Source organism: Vespula vulgaris, chromosome 1 (assembly GCF_905475345.1).
Source record: "Vespula vulgaris chromosome 1, iyVesVulg1.1, whole genome shotgun sequence".
Taxonomy (NCBI): Eukaryota; Metazoa; Arthropoda; class Insecta; order Hymenoptera; family Vespidae; genus Vespula; species Vespula vulgaris.
This window is the reverse complement of record NC_066586.1, coordinates 10,786,579-10,800,846: the sequence shown is the minus strand read 5'-3', so window position 1 is coordinate 10,800,846 and position 14,268 is coordinate 10,786,579. Positions and strand designations below refer to the sequence as shown.

The 14,268-nt window shown below is 25.9% G+C and overlaps 2 protein-coding genes across 6 annotated transcripts; one reads left to right on the top strand and one right to left on the bottom strand.

Moving 5' to 3' along the window:
- Positions 1-345: 345 nt before the first annotated feature.
- Positions 346-1,336, top strand: LOC127068110 (NADH dehydrogenase [ubiquinone] 1 beta subcomplex subunit 10). The gene is made up of 4 exons (XM_051003846.1): positions 346-559; positions 666-801; positions 875-1,014; positions 1,089-1,336. The coding sequence occupies exons 1-4, from the start codon at positions 478-480 to the stop codon at positions 1,196-1,198; spliced, it is 468 nt and encodes a 155-aa protein (XP_050859803.1). The 5' UTR covers positions 346-477; the 3' UTR covers positions 1,199-1,336.
- Positions 1,337-2,707: 1,371 nt separating this feature from the next.
- LOC127067943 (meiosis regulator and mRNA stability factor 1) lies at positions 2,708-14,190 on the bottom strand. Of its 5 annotated transcripts, none has more exons than XM_051003424.1 (25): positions 13,838-14,190; positions 12,974-13,337; positions 12,667-12,810; positions 12,237-12,521; positions 11,599-11,765; positions 10,812-10,906; positions 10,307-10,505; positions 9,924-10,086; positions 9,678-9,828; positions 9,491-9,582; positions 9,279-9,413; positions 8,980-9,129; positions 8,489-8,887; positions 8,056-8,231; positions 7,281-7,453; positions 6,951-7,162; positions 6,722-6,872; positions 6,447-6,622; positions 5,997-6,380; positions 5,708-5,911; positions 5,353-5,632; positions 4,885-5,264; positions 4,581-4,676; positions 4,014-4,383; positions 2,708-3,927 (listed from the first exon to the last, which is right to left on the bottom strand). In XM_051003424.1, exons 2-25 carry the CDS (start codon positions 13,247-13,249, stop codon positions 3,872-3,874), a joined length of 4,914 nt encoding a protein of 1,637 aa, XP_050859381.1. In that variant the 5' UTR covers positions 13,250-13,337; positions 13,838-14,190; the 3' UTR covers positions 2,708-3,871. The 5 variants fall into 5 exon arrangements, with proteins under 5 accessions (XP_050859381.1, XP_050859397.1, XP_050859389.1 ...); XM_051003440.1 differs by having other exon boundaries at positions 9,058-9,129; XM_051003432.1 differs by having other exon boundaries at positions 14,001-14,190.
- Positions 14,191-14,268: the final 78 nt, after the last annotated feature.

Here is a 14,268-nt window from a genome sequence, read left to right as displayed (position 1 = left end):
TAAATTGAATAAAAAAGAAAAAATTAAATAAATTATTTTTTCTTCTGTATTTTTAAAATTGATTTTCTTCATAATAATATAATGATAAATGTAATTTTGAAATTAATATGTATGCATTATGTTTTATTGGAATTTTTATGTTTTATGTTTTATGTTTTATTGATTTTTAGTTTTATTAAGACATGACAAAATATTATTGAATTAAAAATAAAGGTGGCTATTTATTTAAGTGAAAATAAAATACTTTAAGAAAAATTAGAGTAATTTATTTTTATATTCTATTCTTTTTTTCTATTTTAAGATTTTAATAATTTAATGATGATAGATTACGTTTCAGTCCTTAATATCAATAGTGTCTGGTAATGCCAGTACCAATAAAAATGGATTGATGGCGTTCGCTTCTTCGTTCTCATAAGAGTATTCTATCAAAAAATACTACGTAAATCGCATAAATCGTAATTAATTAATCATTAAACAATGGAGGATACTCCAAATACTTTAATGAAATTTGCAAAAGCTGTATATAACATCGTTGATACACCTGTTGTATTTTTTCGAGGTATTATCTAATCATTCCTTGGTTATGTTGGATAAATAACATAAGTATTTGATATATTACTTAAAAAAAAAAAAAAAATCTTTTTTTTTTTTATTATTATTGTTAGAGAAAATCGTTGAGCCAAACCAAAAGAAATATCCTTGGTATCATCAAAAATTCCGTCGTGTTCCAACTATTGATGAATGTTATACAGATGACTTAGTTTGTTACACTGAAGCCAATCTTCAGTTTGAACGTGATAAGTAATTACATTTATGCAAGTAACAACATAAATTTAATATTAACTTGAATAAAATATTGATTTTTCCTTACTAGGGCTGTCGATGATGCTATTTTATCTATCTTGAGATCTAGATATGAAGAATGTGCTATGTATCATGGACAGGATGATAGAGAAATTTGTTATCCTTTAAGAAAAATATATGAGGAAGCCAGCGGAGCTTGGTTTGCAAAATGTCAATATTACTACGTACAAATATAATTTAATTATGTAGAATTATGAGATTTTAATTCATTTATTTCTGTTTAGATGGTGATCTGAATCCTACACTCAATGTACAACAAGCATATATGAAGCAAAAACATCGTATGGTTTGGGAACGAAGACATGGTCCTGTAGGTAGTGGAATGAAAACATAAAATATTTCCTCAATATCATCGTAGAAAGGGATTTAATACAAAATGCATGCTTCTATTTGAAGAAGTTAGTAATAAACTTATGCGAATGTATAGATATTGTATAAAACTTGATAAAATAAAAATAAGTTATATATGAAATTATATATATCATTTCATATGCTACATAAAAAGTTAGATATATACAACATTAATCATGTTTTGCATACGAGTTAAAATAAGTATTTTATGTTTTTGTTTGAATTGTTGAACTACTATTTTATTTTCATTTATTATTGTACAATATATAAAAAATCTATATTATTGTACATATTTATCAAATTATTTGATTGATTACATTTTTTTTTAGAAGATTCCATTGATTATTTTGTATTTTAGAATCGAATTACATATGTTACAATAATAAAACTTAACAAAATTAAATGTATTAAAAGTTTATCATACTTTAACAGTTTCATATGTAAACTGATATATACATTCATCAATTTTACATCCAGATTAAAGAACCTTCTTTGTAAATATCTACATGTGTAGTTTTATATCCAAATGAATAATAACCCATTTAATGTGGTTAAATAACAAAAGAAATTAAAATTTTTTATGTACGCTACCTAACACTTATTTTCACATATTAAATGAGACATATAAAATGGTATTTAATATTTAGCATGAAAACATTTAAAACAGATTTTCATCTAGTTTTACACAATAAATATACAACAAAAACAAAATCACACTATTATTAAGAATAATTTAATATTTCATTAGCGACCACAAAATAACAGCAAACATTTTTCCACTTAGGATTTTGTAAATAATTATTAGTTGACTTATTACACATTATATTATAGCCAACATGCATTACTGTTGGTACAATTTAAAAAATTTTTGTATTTAATTCAGCAATTTACCAAAACTAAAATAACAATTATAAAAGTAACATTCTTCATTATACTTGCAATTATAAAAATTTATAAAGCCACTGTAAAACAGTTTTTACTATTTCTAAATTTTAATGAATAGTTATCGCTAATAAAACATTCGTAAATGTAAAAATAAAATATGAGATCAAGATCTTAATTAAGTAAATTGAAGAAAGCGCTTATCTTCTATATGTTTGTTTTGTACTATACTTTACATGTAACAATAGAAAGATTAAAATTATGGTTTAATGTGATATAAATGATATTCCTCAGGCTAATCTGTATTAGCTTTTCTATTCACACACAAAAAATCGATGTAAATTATTTCACTGTTTCAATACTTTTCTTTTTTTCTAATAAAATTACTCAAGGCAATCATATTTTATAATTTTAAGTAATCTTAATTTTTCGCTAAAATTTTACAGTATATTATATGTACACTTTAATTGTACCACAGCTTTTTTAATTTTAATACTGTATAGAGATTTTTATATCATCATTTAAAACTTTTTTTTACTTACTGAAACTGTGTGAAATTCCTATGTATGTAATCTTTCCTAATTTTTACAAATAACCTTACAAATATATATATATATATCACCTATAATATAATATTACTTATAATATAATTATAAAATTATATATTAATTTATAAAACACGTTGACTGTAATGAAATAATATGTCATAAATACGACTAGTAATAATAATAATGGTACAAATTGATCGTTATGTAAATTAATAAAATTAGAAATCTCGAGTTGTACTTGTTTAACATTATTCTGGAATCATGTACATTATCTCATAAATGCAAATAAATTTATACAAATACAACTCGGAATCTACACACTTGTACGAAAAAATCAATAGATTTGGGCCCAATAGAATAGCTTTAAAAATTGTTAAATTTAATCTATACAAGTATAAACACTATAACGATATTTAAACATCTACAAAAAATTAATGTTATTTTGAAATGTAACCTTTTGCGATCCTATGTTTTAAATATGAATTGAAATCCTGTTTCAAACATATAATGGTGAATTGATGTATATTTTCATCTTGTACAGTTATAAACAATATCGATATTTTAATTCCTTTAAATTCGATATTTAATTTAAAATAATTGTAAAGTATGTAAAGAATGATAAAAAATTAATAATGAATGAATGGAGATTACTTAAAATGAGATATCGAAAATAATCCGGACTGCAAAGGGTCAAAAAATAATATAATACAATTTAATTTATTTTTTTTTGTTTGCCTAATCACGTATGAGGTAGGAAAAGTCGGCCCAAATCTAAAGTACCTTACATGCTGTTGAATGCCATTGCGAAGGCACGATTCCTTTATTGCTAATACAATTATTTTCACATTCTTCTTATTCTATATCACAGTGTGGAAAATGCTACGACTTTTGTATGCAATACCATCAATACGTGTCATTCGATATAAACGCTGCTCATTCATTTAAAATTTTCAATTTAGAAACTGTAGTTACATATTATACATGTTCATATATTTTGAAATTAACTTCTTTTTTTTTATTCTAGCAGGATAAATACAAATTAAATGAATATATAGGAATATAAATTTCAGACATTATTACAATGATACCTACCGACTAAGAGGTAGTTTTATAGGTACTCAAATGATTGTGCAGCGATCTACCGACGAGTTAAAACCTCAAACGTTTATATCTTTAAATTAAAATGACTGCCTGCATTTAATTAAATTATAAATCTCAATTTATGTTTAAGATTGAAGAGGTTGGTTGAACTGAGCTGCCAAACGTCGTTTTCCTGTAAATACTAAAAGAAAAGAAAATCAATAAGAACATTTACATACAAAATGATATAATAATAAAATTATCTTTATGTGAGCAAACCATGCTTACATGATTTAGTAGGAGTGTTGTGAATTTCATTTTTCTTACTATTATCAATATTATTTTCCTTTTCGAAATTTCCTGTGTTATTAACTTCACTAATATTGTTAGAATTAACGTCTTGTTTTTCTATGCAATCTTGCACGACTGTAATGCTTTCAGAGGATACATTCTTTTTCGGTGTTAGCGACAATGAAGGTAGCGGTAATTCAGATGGATGTGGTGCTACAACTAAATTGTGTTTGGTTGAAAAATAAGGTGATGTACGTGGATTTAAGGGATTTGCAGCAGCTGGTAATAAGTTTTTGGTTGGTGATAATAAATTTAATGTATCATCCTCAGATATTTGACTCCAAGAAGGTAAAGTTAATGGAGGTACCTAAAAAGTCATTATTTCATATTAAAAATTTTGTTCTTCAATACTCGATAAAAATTTAGTTGTATAAATAAGAAATTCTATATATTTTCTACAAATAATATTTTCTACATAGAAATATATTTCGAGAAACTAATATTATTGTAATTATATAGATAGATTAACACAATAAAAAACATTTTTCATGCTAATACACTTACTTCTACGTTCGTAACCCGTTCATCTTGGGAATATAAAATCTTTGTTGGTGCTATCCACACTGATGACTTCCATTGATTATTTGTTCTTATATCCACCTACATTTATATGTATTTGTGTGTGTAAATATATTTATATATATATTTATATATGCAGTCGAATTTTTAATATGTATGTATAATATGTTTACTATTTTATATACATGCGTGTCCATATACATAAAATGTATATTTATAAAATAGTAAAAAAGCGACTTTTATAGAAAACTACTAGTAATTAATCTAGAATAGAAAATATTGCATATACCTCAGGTGGAGAATCAGGTTTAGGTGGAGGAGGTGGAAAATCGTTTTGCATAATTGTTGGTGTATGTATCAAACTTTTAAGAAAATCTTCATTGTTATTTTCAAATAATGGCCAATTATTTGATCGTTCTTCCGAATATGTTAAGACCTTCCAATGTTTTTCACAATCTTGTGTCCAAAAGTGATTGTCTTCATTTTGTTTCCAAGAATTATGACCATTAATTGTATGTGTTATCCATTTTCCATGTTCTTCCAATGTGGAAGCATTACTAGATGCATTTATACGTGATGAAGAATCACTTTCAAATGACTCATTGCTAGAGTCTGTATCATGATATGATGAACCTGACGCATACATTGCAGGTAATGCAATACCAGCAGCTGTTTGAATAGAAAAAGAAAAAGTACAAAAATATAAATTAGAAATTTGTTAAGAGAAATACATTAATAAATAAAATAATTGACATACCAGCTAATTTTTTATTAAGATATATTACTTTCTTTTTCCGTTTATCCTTTCGCGTATCTTTTAATATCACAGTACAAGGTAATGCTTGTAAGAGAGCTGTCAATGTTGGAAAACCATATTGAGCAGCTCTGCATGCTGAACCATTGACTGCTAGGTATGCAGCTTCAAAACGTGAAAGATTTAGTTGACCTCCACAACTCATCATAACACGATATAAATTACATGCAAAGCAATATAATGGAGTTAGTTCTATGAAATTTTCTTCATTGATTGTTGAAAACTGAAATAAAATCCATAATATTATTTATATTTAATATTTGTTTTTTTCTCAAATAAAGATAAAACATCATTTTACCTGAACAACATGAGATAAATCTTTTTTAAGCTCTTCAATATTGCAAGTTTTTGAATAACATTGAGAATATTGTTGTTGAAATTCTTTTACAGGCGCTTTATGTTGAGGTTGATCCATTAACACTCTACGACATTGTAAAGCTAACTGCTGCAAGTGAGATTTATCAATTGCAACTATTACTGGTCCTGTTGCTAAATCTATAATCTAGTAATTAAATACATAAAATTCTTGTTAATGCTTATATTAAAAAACAACTTAATTGAAACATTATTATGATTATTTATTATACCTTAACACTGTCATCAAGTTTTTGCATGAGTTGTAATACAGAATTACAACCAAATAATTCTGGACGCAATGCGTAGCCAAATTGTCGTAAGAAGTTCTGAACAATATTTGAAACACTAAGACCACTTTTTGTATGAGCTACTAGCTTTGATATTTGTTCACTGAGAACACGTAAACCCTCCTTTTCTGTCAAACTAATTTGCCTTTCACCATTGCTTCCATCTTCGATTTTAACTACATCTGGTATAGCTTCAAACAATTCTATTAATTTAGTAAATCCGTAATCTGATACACGACACTGATGACCAAAGTGATGATGATAAGATGGCACAAATTTATTAAATAGCATTTTACATTGAGGAACATGTCTCAATAATTCTACAACCTGGTAAATTACGTAAAATTTTATGAATGTTTCTTATGTTTATATTAGTAATTAAATGTATTTTACCTCAAATGCAAATTGTTTTGTACGTTCTATTTCTTCTGCAGTTTGCTCACGTTTGGGGATAGCTATCATTTTATCACCTCCATTAATTGTAGTCATAACAACTGTATTCTCTGATACTTCACTAAGTATATCTTCTATTTCACATACACCATAATCAACAATATCCCATGGTTTAGCTAGATTCAGACATAATTTCTTAGATATATTTTTTATTTTGTCGTTATATATTAATTCATAAAGTTGTCATTTCATATACTTTTTTCTTTTTTACTTGCCTATTACTCTGCTATACACGTTTGGAAATTCTGAAAGTGTCACTTGTTTACTTGCTTTTGATTTTAACACTCGTAGTAAATCTGATGTAAAACGACGTACTTGAGCACGATGAGAAAGTGTTACTACTCGTTTATTTCCTTCTCCCATTACCTAAATCAATATTTACTAATTAGAAAATGCATATATGCAATATACAAATTAATAACTATAAATCTTATTTTAACATACTTGAACAGTATGTGTAAGTGCTTCTAATAAATCAATTAATTTGGTAAATCCATAATCAGCGACTCTACATTGTCTCCCAAAATGATGATGATAAGCTGGAATAAACCGATTAAATGGTAGTTGGCAGTGTGGAGCAGTCTTTAGAAGATCCACTAATTCGCGACTAAACAAAGCCAATTGATTTGCCAATGGAGGGCTGACACATTTATTTTCTAAAAAGAATGTGTACAAAAATGTACATTTAGTATTCTTTTATACTTACAGAGTAGTATATATTAAGTTTAATTAATAATTAATAATTAAGATTAATTAATAATATAATAAATTTACCTTCATGACTTTCATCATGATCTTTATCTACAGCCCAACTAAGGTATTTGACACTTCCAATGCCTTGCTTTAATTGAACAAATGATAGACATGATACTAGATGTTCTAAAGGTACACCATTCTCTATCACCTTCAAATGTTCTTTAAATTCAGCTGCATAGCAATTTGGCAAACTAAAACATGGCAGGAATGTCTGATTTGAAAAATGTATCATTAAGTAGTAATAAAATTATAAGATTTAATAAATTGAAATTCTGTTATGACAGAATGTTACATAAAACATACTTGAAATGGTAATTCCATTTATGATGATTAGAGAAGAAAATGATAAAAAATGCATTAAATAAAAACAATACATTTATGTGTCTCTACTTCATATTTTATAACTTATAATGCAAACAATAATGTAAAAGAATTCTTTTTTTGTACAAAACCATAAAAAATTTAATCTTTTTTAAAATAAAAAAAAGAAAAATTGTAAAAACGTTTCTTCATTATATAGTACAACTTAAAGAAGAAAAGCATTTATTGTCCTTAAAGCAATTAAGCCTAAAATTTAATCATTGTTGGAATCATTGAAAATCAAGTGAAGAAATATTTTAACCATGTTATAAAAAACCGTATTATATGAATATCGTGTTATATGGATATCTATCATATATATTTAACAACTTTAAATATTTACATATTTGTTCAATTACTCATTGTTCTACTATGCTTGATTCTACGTTGACATAGAAAGAACAATACAAATCAAATTTAAAATAAAATATACCTGGGTAGTGGCAAACTTCCATTATGCATAGTTAATAATTGCTGTATACGCGGGGCAAGTAATTTTAGAGAGACATTAACATTTGGCAGAGATGCCATTTCTTGTTCAGCCCAACCTTTATCAGACCATGGTTTTGATGTATGTTTAATACAATATGGCAATTCTACATATCCTTCCTAAGTGTTTTAAAAAATAAACTTTTATACATCTATAAAACTTCTTGATATATGCGATAAATTATATAAATATAATGTATCAGTATAAAAAATATCGCTTTATTGTATAATCAAAGCTCAACAATGTTAGGAGTAAAAGCTCTACTAATCATTGGAAATATTCAAACTCGGCTATATGTTTAACATCATGTATGAAAATAAAAAAAAAAAAAAAAACAAGGAAATTAATTTATATAAACATAAATTATATAACTTACCTGAGTTGGAGTACTAAAACATGGAGATGGTGTATTTCTATGATCTGGATTAAGCGACACCATTCTTCCACTAGCATCTTCAGTGACAATACATACATCTTTCATTTTATACAACTCAGAAATACTAATAGATATCATAAAACGACTTTCATACATTTCTCGAAATTTAAAAAGTGGCAACTTATGACCTGGTACTTCTTGTAAAAGCATTACAATTTGTGCACGTATAAGTTGAGGATTTGGACCTCCAGTATGAGCATACGATATTAGTATACGCTTGTATCCAATTTTACGACGATGTAACTGAGAAATTGCATATTGTGCATCTGGCAAAGAAGCTACTTTGACACTAGCTGCATAATTACCGTCAGATTGCATAAAAATAGATACATGCAAAACCTATAAAATAATATTTATTAGAAAAAATTGTTATAAAACAAAACTTCTTAAAATAATCTAAAAAATCAAAAATAATTTAGCTGATGATTTACTGTTACGTGCTCCATGAAAATAGATGAAAGAATATGCTTCATTTCCTTTGGATCAATGTTCTGATCTAAATTGCTTACTTGTAATTCAATAGGTGTATAATTTCCATTAGTCGTACCATTTCCATTACGATTTATTGGATGAAAAAATTTCTAATGAAACAATTATGTATTTTCTCAATATATATATGTATGTGTATGTGTGTGTATTATATCTTATTTAGTATTAACATTATTATATATGTATATATTTTACATATTATACATAATATAAATAATATATTGCATATTATAAAACTCACTTCTACTTCTTCATTTTCTGCATCATTTTGATGATATGGAGAGAAGTGATTATTTTGCTGGTTTATAACTCGTATCATAGTACCTTCGTATGGCGATGGTGTTCTGGTGTTACGTATGAATATGGAATGTTGATTCTACACAAAATTATGATATTAGATACAATGAAACAATATTTATATTTATAAAATTAATATTTTAATTTTGTACATACTTGTCCATTCCATTGATTATTTCGTTCATGTATCTGAGTTTCATACATAGGAGATGGACTACGACGTTTGTAGGTATTTGTTTGAGAATGAACTATGTAACAAGGAAATAAAAAATAATAATTATTGATATACAATTACAATATTTTTATTACTGTATACTTGAAAAGTTATATAATTATCTCCTACCTGCCCATTCTGAAGCATGAATGAATGAACTGTGAGCTCCTCTAATAGGTCTAAGACATTCTGGTGTTCTTGATATTGTACCATTAGTAGCACTATTGTCCCGAGCCTGCGGGGCATGAATTCGTTTGGTCGACAGTTTTGTTTTCTCCACCTTAAAATGTTATTTATTGTTAAATGTTATTTTACAAGATATTTGCTTTTATAAGAATATTACATTTAATGGAAAGATTTAAAAATTTAATTTACCTTATACTGGTCTTCCCATAAATGATTGAATTGCTGAGAACCAGCAACTTGCCAAATCAACGGTGATTGAACTCTAGTTAGTTCATTATAAGTTCTGTTAAATGTTACATCACTATTTGATGAATATGGTCTAGCAACAAAAATTGGTGGTTGCTGAATCATTCTAAAAACATGATATAATTAATAATTTGTAAATAAAATAATAGTACATAATTAGTACATTATTATATCATAATTCAGATAAGATCAAAGCTTCTAAAATTCATAGCCCAAATCAACAAGGATAAAATATCAACTTGTGACTCAAAGGCTCTTTCTCGGAATATCATCATTAAATGATTTAATTATCTATAAATAAATATTATAGAATAAATAAGACATACCCTGAAGAAACACTAACAGGAGTACAGGGTACTCCTGCCCAAGTAGTATATGGTCCTACCACAGGTGATGATGATTGATAATGTGGAACTTGAAGGGTTCGTGCACCCGCTATTGAAGCACTTGCACTATACATTTGCCTAGAAGAGTTAGCTATAATTTCTGATTCACTTATAGCACGATTTCGAGTTATGGAATTTCCTACAGTCAAGATATATTTAATTAAAAATGTGATATATATAATAATATATTATTTAAAATTATGTTAATATATAATATCCTCTCTATAATTTTAATTTAGACACAAGAAACATATAAAAATATGTATATATGTACTATTTAAAAATTTGTTTTAAAACAGATTTTATTATATACATTGTACAGTTAAGAAGAAACATTCAAATCATGTGATCATAAACTAAAGACACAAACTTAAAGGAATATATACTTATGTAAAAGAAAACTATTGTCAAAATAATAACATAAAATAAATTTAGAATTATATACCTTGACTTTTATTGTTACTGATTCCTATTTCCTTGAAAAATCTTACAGAAATCTTTGAGTCAAAAACATATTCTCCATCCATACGTTTCTGAGCCCTATAGAAAAGGTCACATTGTCATAAGATACAGTCAGCTGATAGAAATTACATACAGCAATTTTATTTGTACATGACCTTGTAAAGTAACAGTAAAATATACAAATACACCTATTTTTAAATTATTTAAAGGATCAAGAAAGTATAGTGAGTACATCTTATTATACAAAATCTATACTAATATCTTTAATTAATTTTCAATAATTAATATTTACAAAATAGTATATATCTTTAATAGAACTTAACTTACCTTATAATAAATTAAAATCATCAGATTAAACTAAGGAATATACAAAAGTAAAAGTAAATAATATCAATGCATTACTTAAAATAACTAATTTTGAAATATTACCAACTGGCTGTACTTTAACTAATCAAATGCAAAGTATAACCAAAACAAAATTTATATATCAAGTATTTGGAATAATACTACAGTCGTTACATTGTTTGCTACAATTCAAATACTTTCTTACTTGTGTCCTTGCCCCTACTTTGCCAGTGCTGTTCAATGTATATATGACATTTTTTTTAAGTATACAATGATCCAATCACAAAGAAAGGAATGTATAGGCGGGTTATTTAAATTTGAAGTAATAAAATATTGAGGCAGGATTGTTTAGATTCTTATTACATTTAAAACTTATAATTAACGAATAGAAATTAACAAATGTTTGAAAATTATTAAATATGTACCTTCTTGCAGAAGTTTCTGAAGAAAAACGCACAATGGCAGTTCTAAATTGGATTCCTATTACTCGACCACTACAATTATCACACAATTTTTGAAGTCGTCGTTTAATAACTGCAACATCTTTATCTTCAGGAAGATTACTGACTACGAGATCATAATATTCGCTAGCCTGAAAAAGATATATTGCAATATATGTAAATATAGCAAAAATTTTTAATGAAAGTTATTGATTCTAAAAGAAACTAATTACTGATTACACAATATATTTTAAAAGTATATAATACCAATTTATATAACTACAAGATATAATAATATGTTATAAATAATACAACATAAAAAAAAAAATATTTCACAATGCATGATACAATAGGATGTACTTGATAAATATATATTTAAATATATATAGAACTGATCTACAAAACAAATTAAGAGAAAATAAATTATCATTTATTAACATATTTTATTACGCATGTAAATATTATAGTATTACAAAATGCATAATAGAATAACTGAATTAATTATCATAAGAAGTGTTGGTTATCTATTATATTACCTTGTATGTTCATATATTTAAGATGATTTCAATTAAATGTTAATCTATTTAAAATAGAAATTTTTAAATCAATAAAAGTAAATTTACCTTATATAAAGATCTAGATGGCAATGGTTCCATAAGATCCATAAAATCATAATGTTCATTAGCACATAATATCAATGCTTCTGAGGTACTTTTATTATGAAGAAGTATTACATGAATTTTTTTTCTGTATCGTAAATCACTAAGATCAGCAGCAAAGTCAATATCTCCTGATATTAAAATTATTGCTGCTGGACTACCATGAGTATCAGCAAATCTTCTGATAGACTGTTTAAGTTTTTCATCGGCAGCATTTTTACATGTTGCAGCAACATGTATTAAATTAACCTAGTAGTAAAAAAGAGTGCAAACATATTTAATATAAAAATAAATATTTATCTTAACAAAAAATTTATAATTATTATTTATCTGTTTAATTTAATCTAATTGTATTTACTAATCTATTACCACTGCATCATTTAATATATATTACCTGTGCATCATTTAATTCTTGCATTACTTGATTACTTTCTTTTTGAACATCACAAACCACAATAAATTCTGCTTCTCGGTAACCACTAAAAAATTTATCTCTAATTACTTGCGTAACTGCCATAGCAGATCTTCCTTTTGGGACCTATAGAAGATACATATGATAAAAATGTTTGGTAACTGAATCATATGATCTTATAAAATTGGTAATAAATGAAAAAATGTTTCTATAATACATTATACTATATTATATTATAGAGAAATATAATATATAATAAAAGAAATTTATGTAATAACTTTGAACTAACATGACAATTTTCAATGTCCCAAAATACTCCAATTGGTGGTAAATAATTGGGTAAAGTTGATATATTAACAGGATTATTATGATGAAAAAAGGAGTGGTCATATCTATAATGGCCGAATAATGGAGATACAGAAGTATTAGATTCTGTTTTAGAAACATTGTCATTATCGGAGCCAGTATCATATGTTAGTTGATTTGCATGAATATCACTTGTTTTAAGAGATGAAATTTTTTTTGCAGATAATAACTGCAATAACTTCTTATTTAAGTCTTTCATCTAGTCTTAGATATCGAAAATAAAAGTTTATAAATCCTTATCCTGGCATGTGCTTTGAAAACTCATATGCGTTTTTTCAGAATATATACTGCAACATATTAAAAATATACTTTTAATAAAAGATTTTTACATAATATATCTGTAATAAATATTTCAAAATTATTTGTAAATTTAATATTTACAAAATATAAAGTATAAGCAATGATCTTTGAAAATATAACATTAAAACTTATTTAACAATAACAAAAATTATTGTAGCAATACTTTATCTTTTAAATATAATATATATAATTACCTTTATATTATATATGAATGAAATCACCTTATGTTATTATAACTTTTATTAAAAGTAATAAGATATATATAATTAAAAACATATATAATTTAACTGTATATACTAATATTAGAATATATATGTATAAACACGAAGAGACAAGTACGAACATAAAAGATTACTGCTTGTACTAACAATTGTTTTCTATATACAGAAATTTCTTTAAAAATTACGAATTGCAAGAATTATTTTACTCAAAGATGCGTAGTAAAAATACTTGAAAAATTTTATTATCTAGAAATATCTGTAGTTACCTAAGAAATCAGCCCATTATTTTGTATATTTCTATTTATTACGTAGAAATAGTTATACGTAACTTCGCCTCGACGTTTTAATATACATACAGAGCATGGAAGAATAAAGTATATTAAAAGAACAGTAACAGATCTTTTAAAAAGCCATAACCAGAATACGCACATGAAGAATAGTAGTGTATGCAAGTAAATGTTTCTCTTACTTGATCCGTATATTCCGTTTTCTTTATACTTCTTTTTATTGCTATCACTACTACACAATGCACAACACGAAACGTTACTTCGATAAAAGTATGTATAGCATGCACTAACGTGCATATACAAAAGATAAAGAGCGCAACGAAGTAAGCAGAAAAACGAATGCATCGATTTCTTTGTGAATATAGCTTAAGCTCTTTAATATCTTTTTTCAATTGGTTAATAAATCTCAT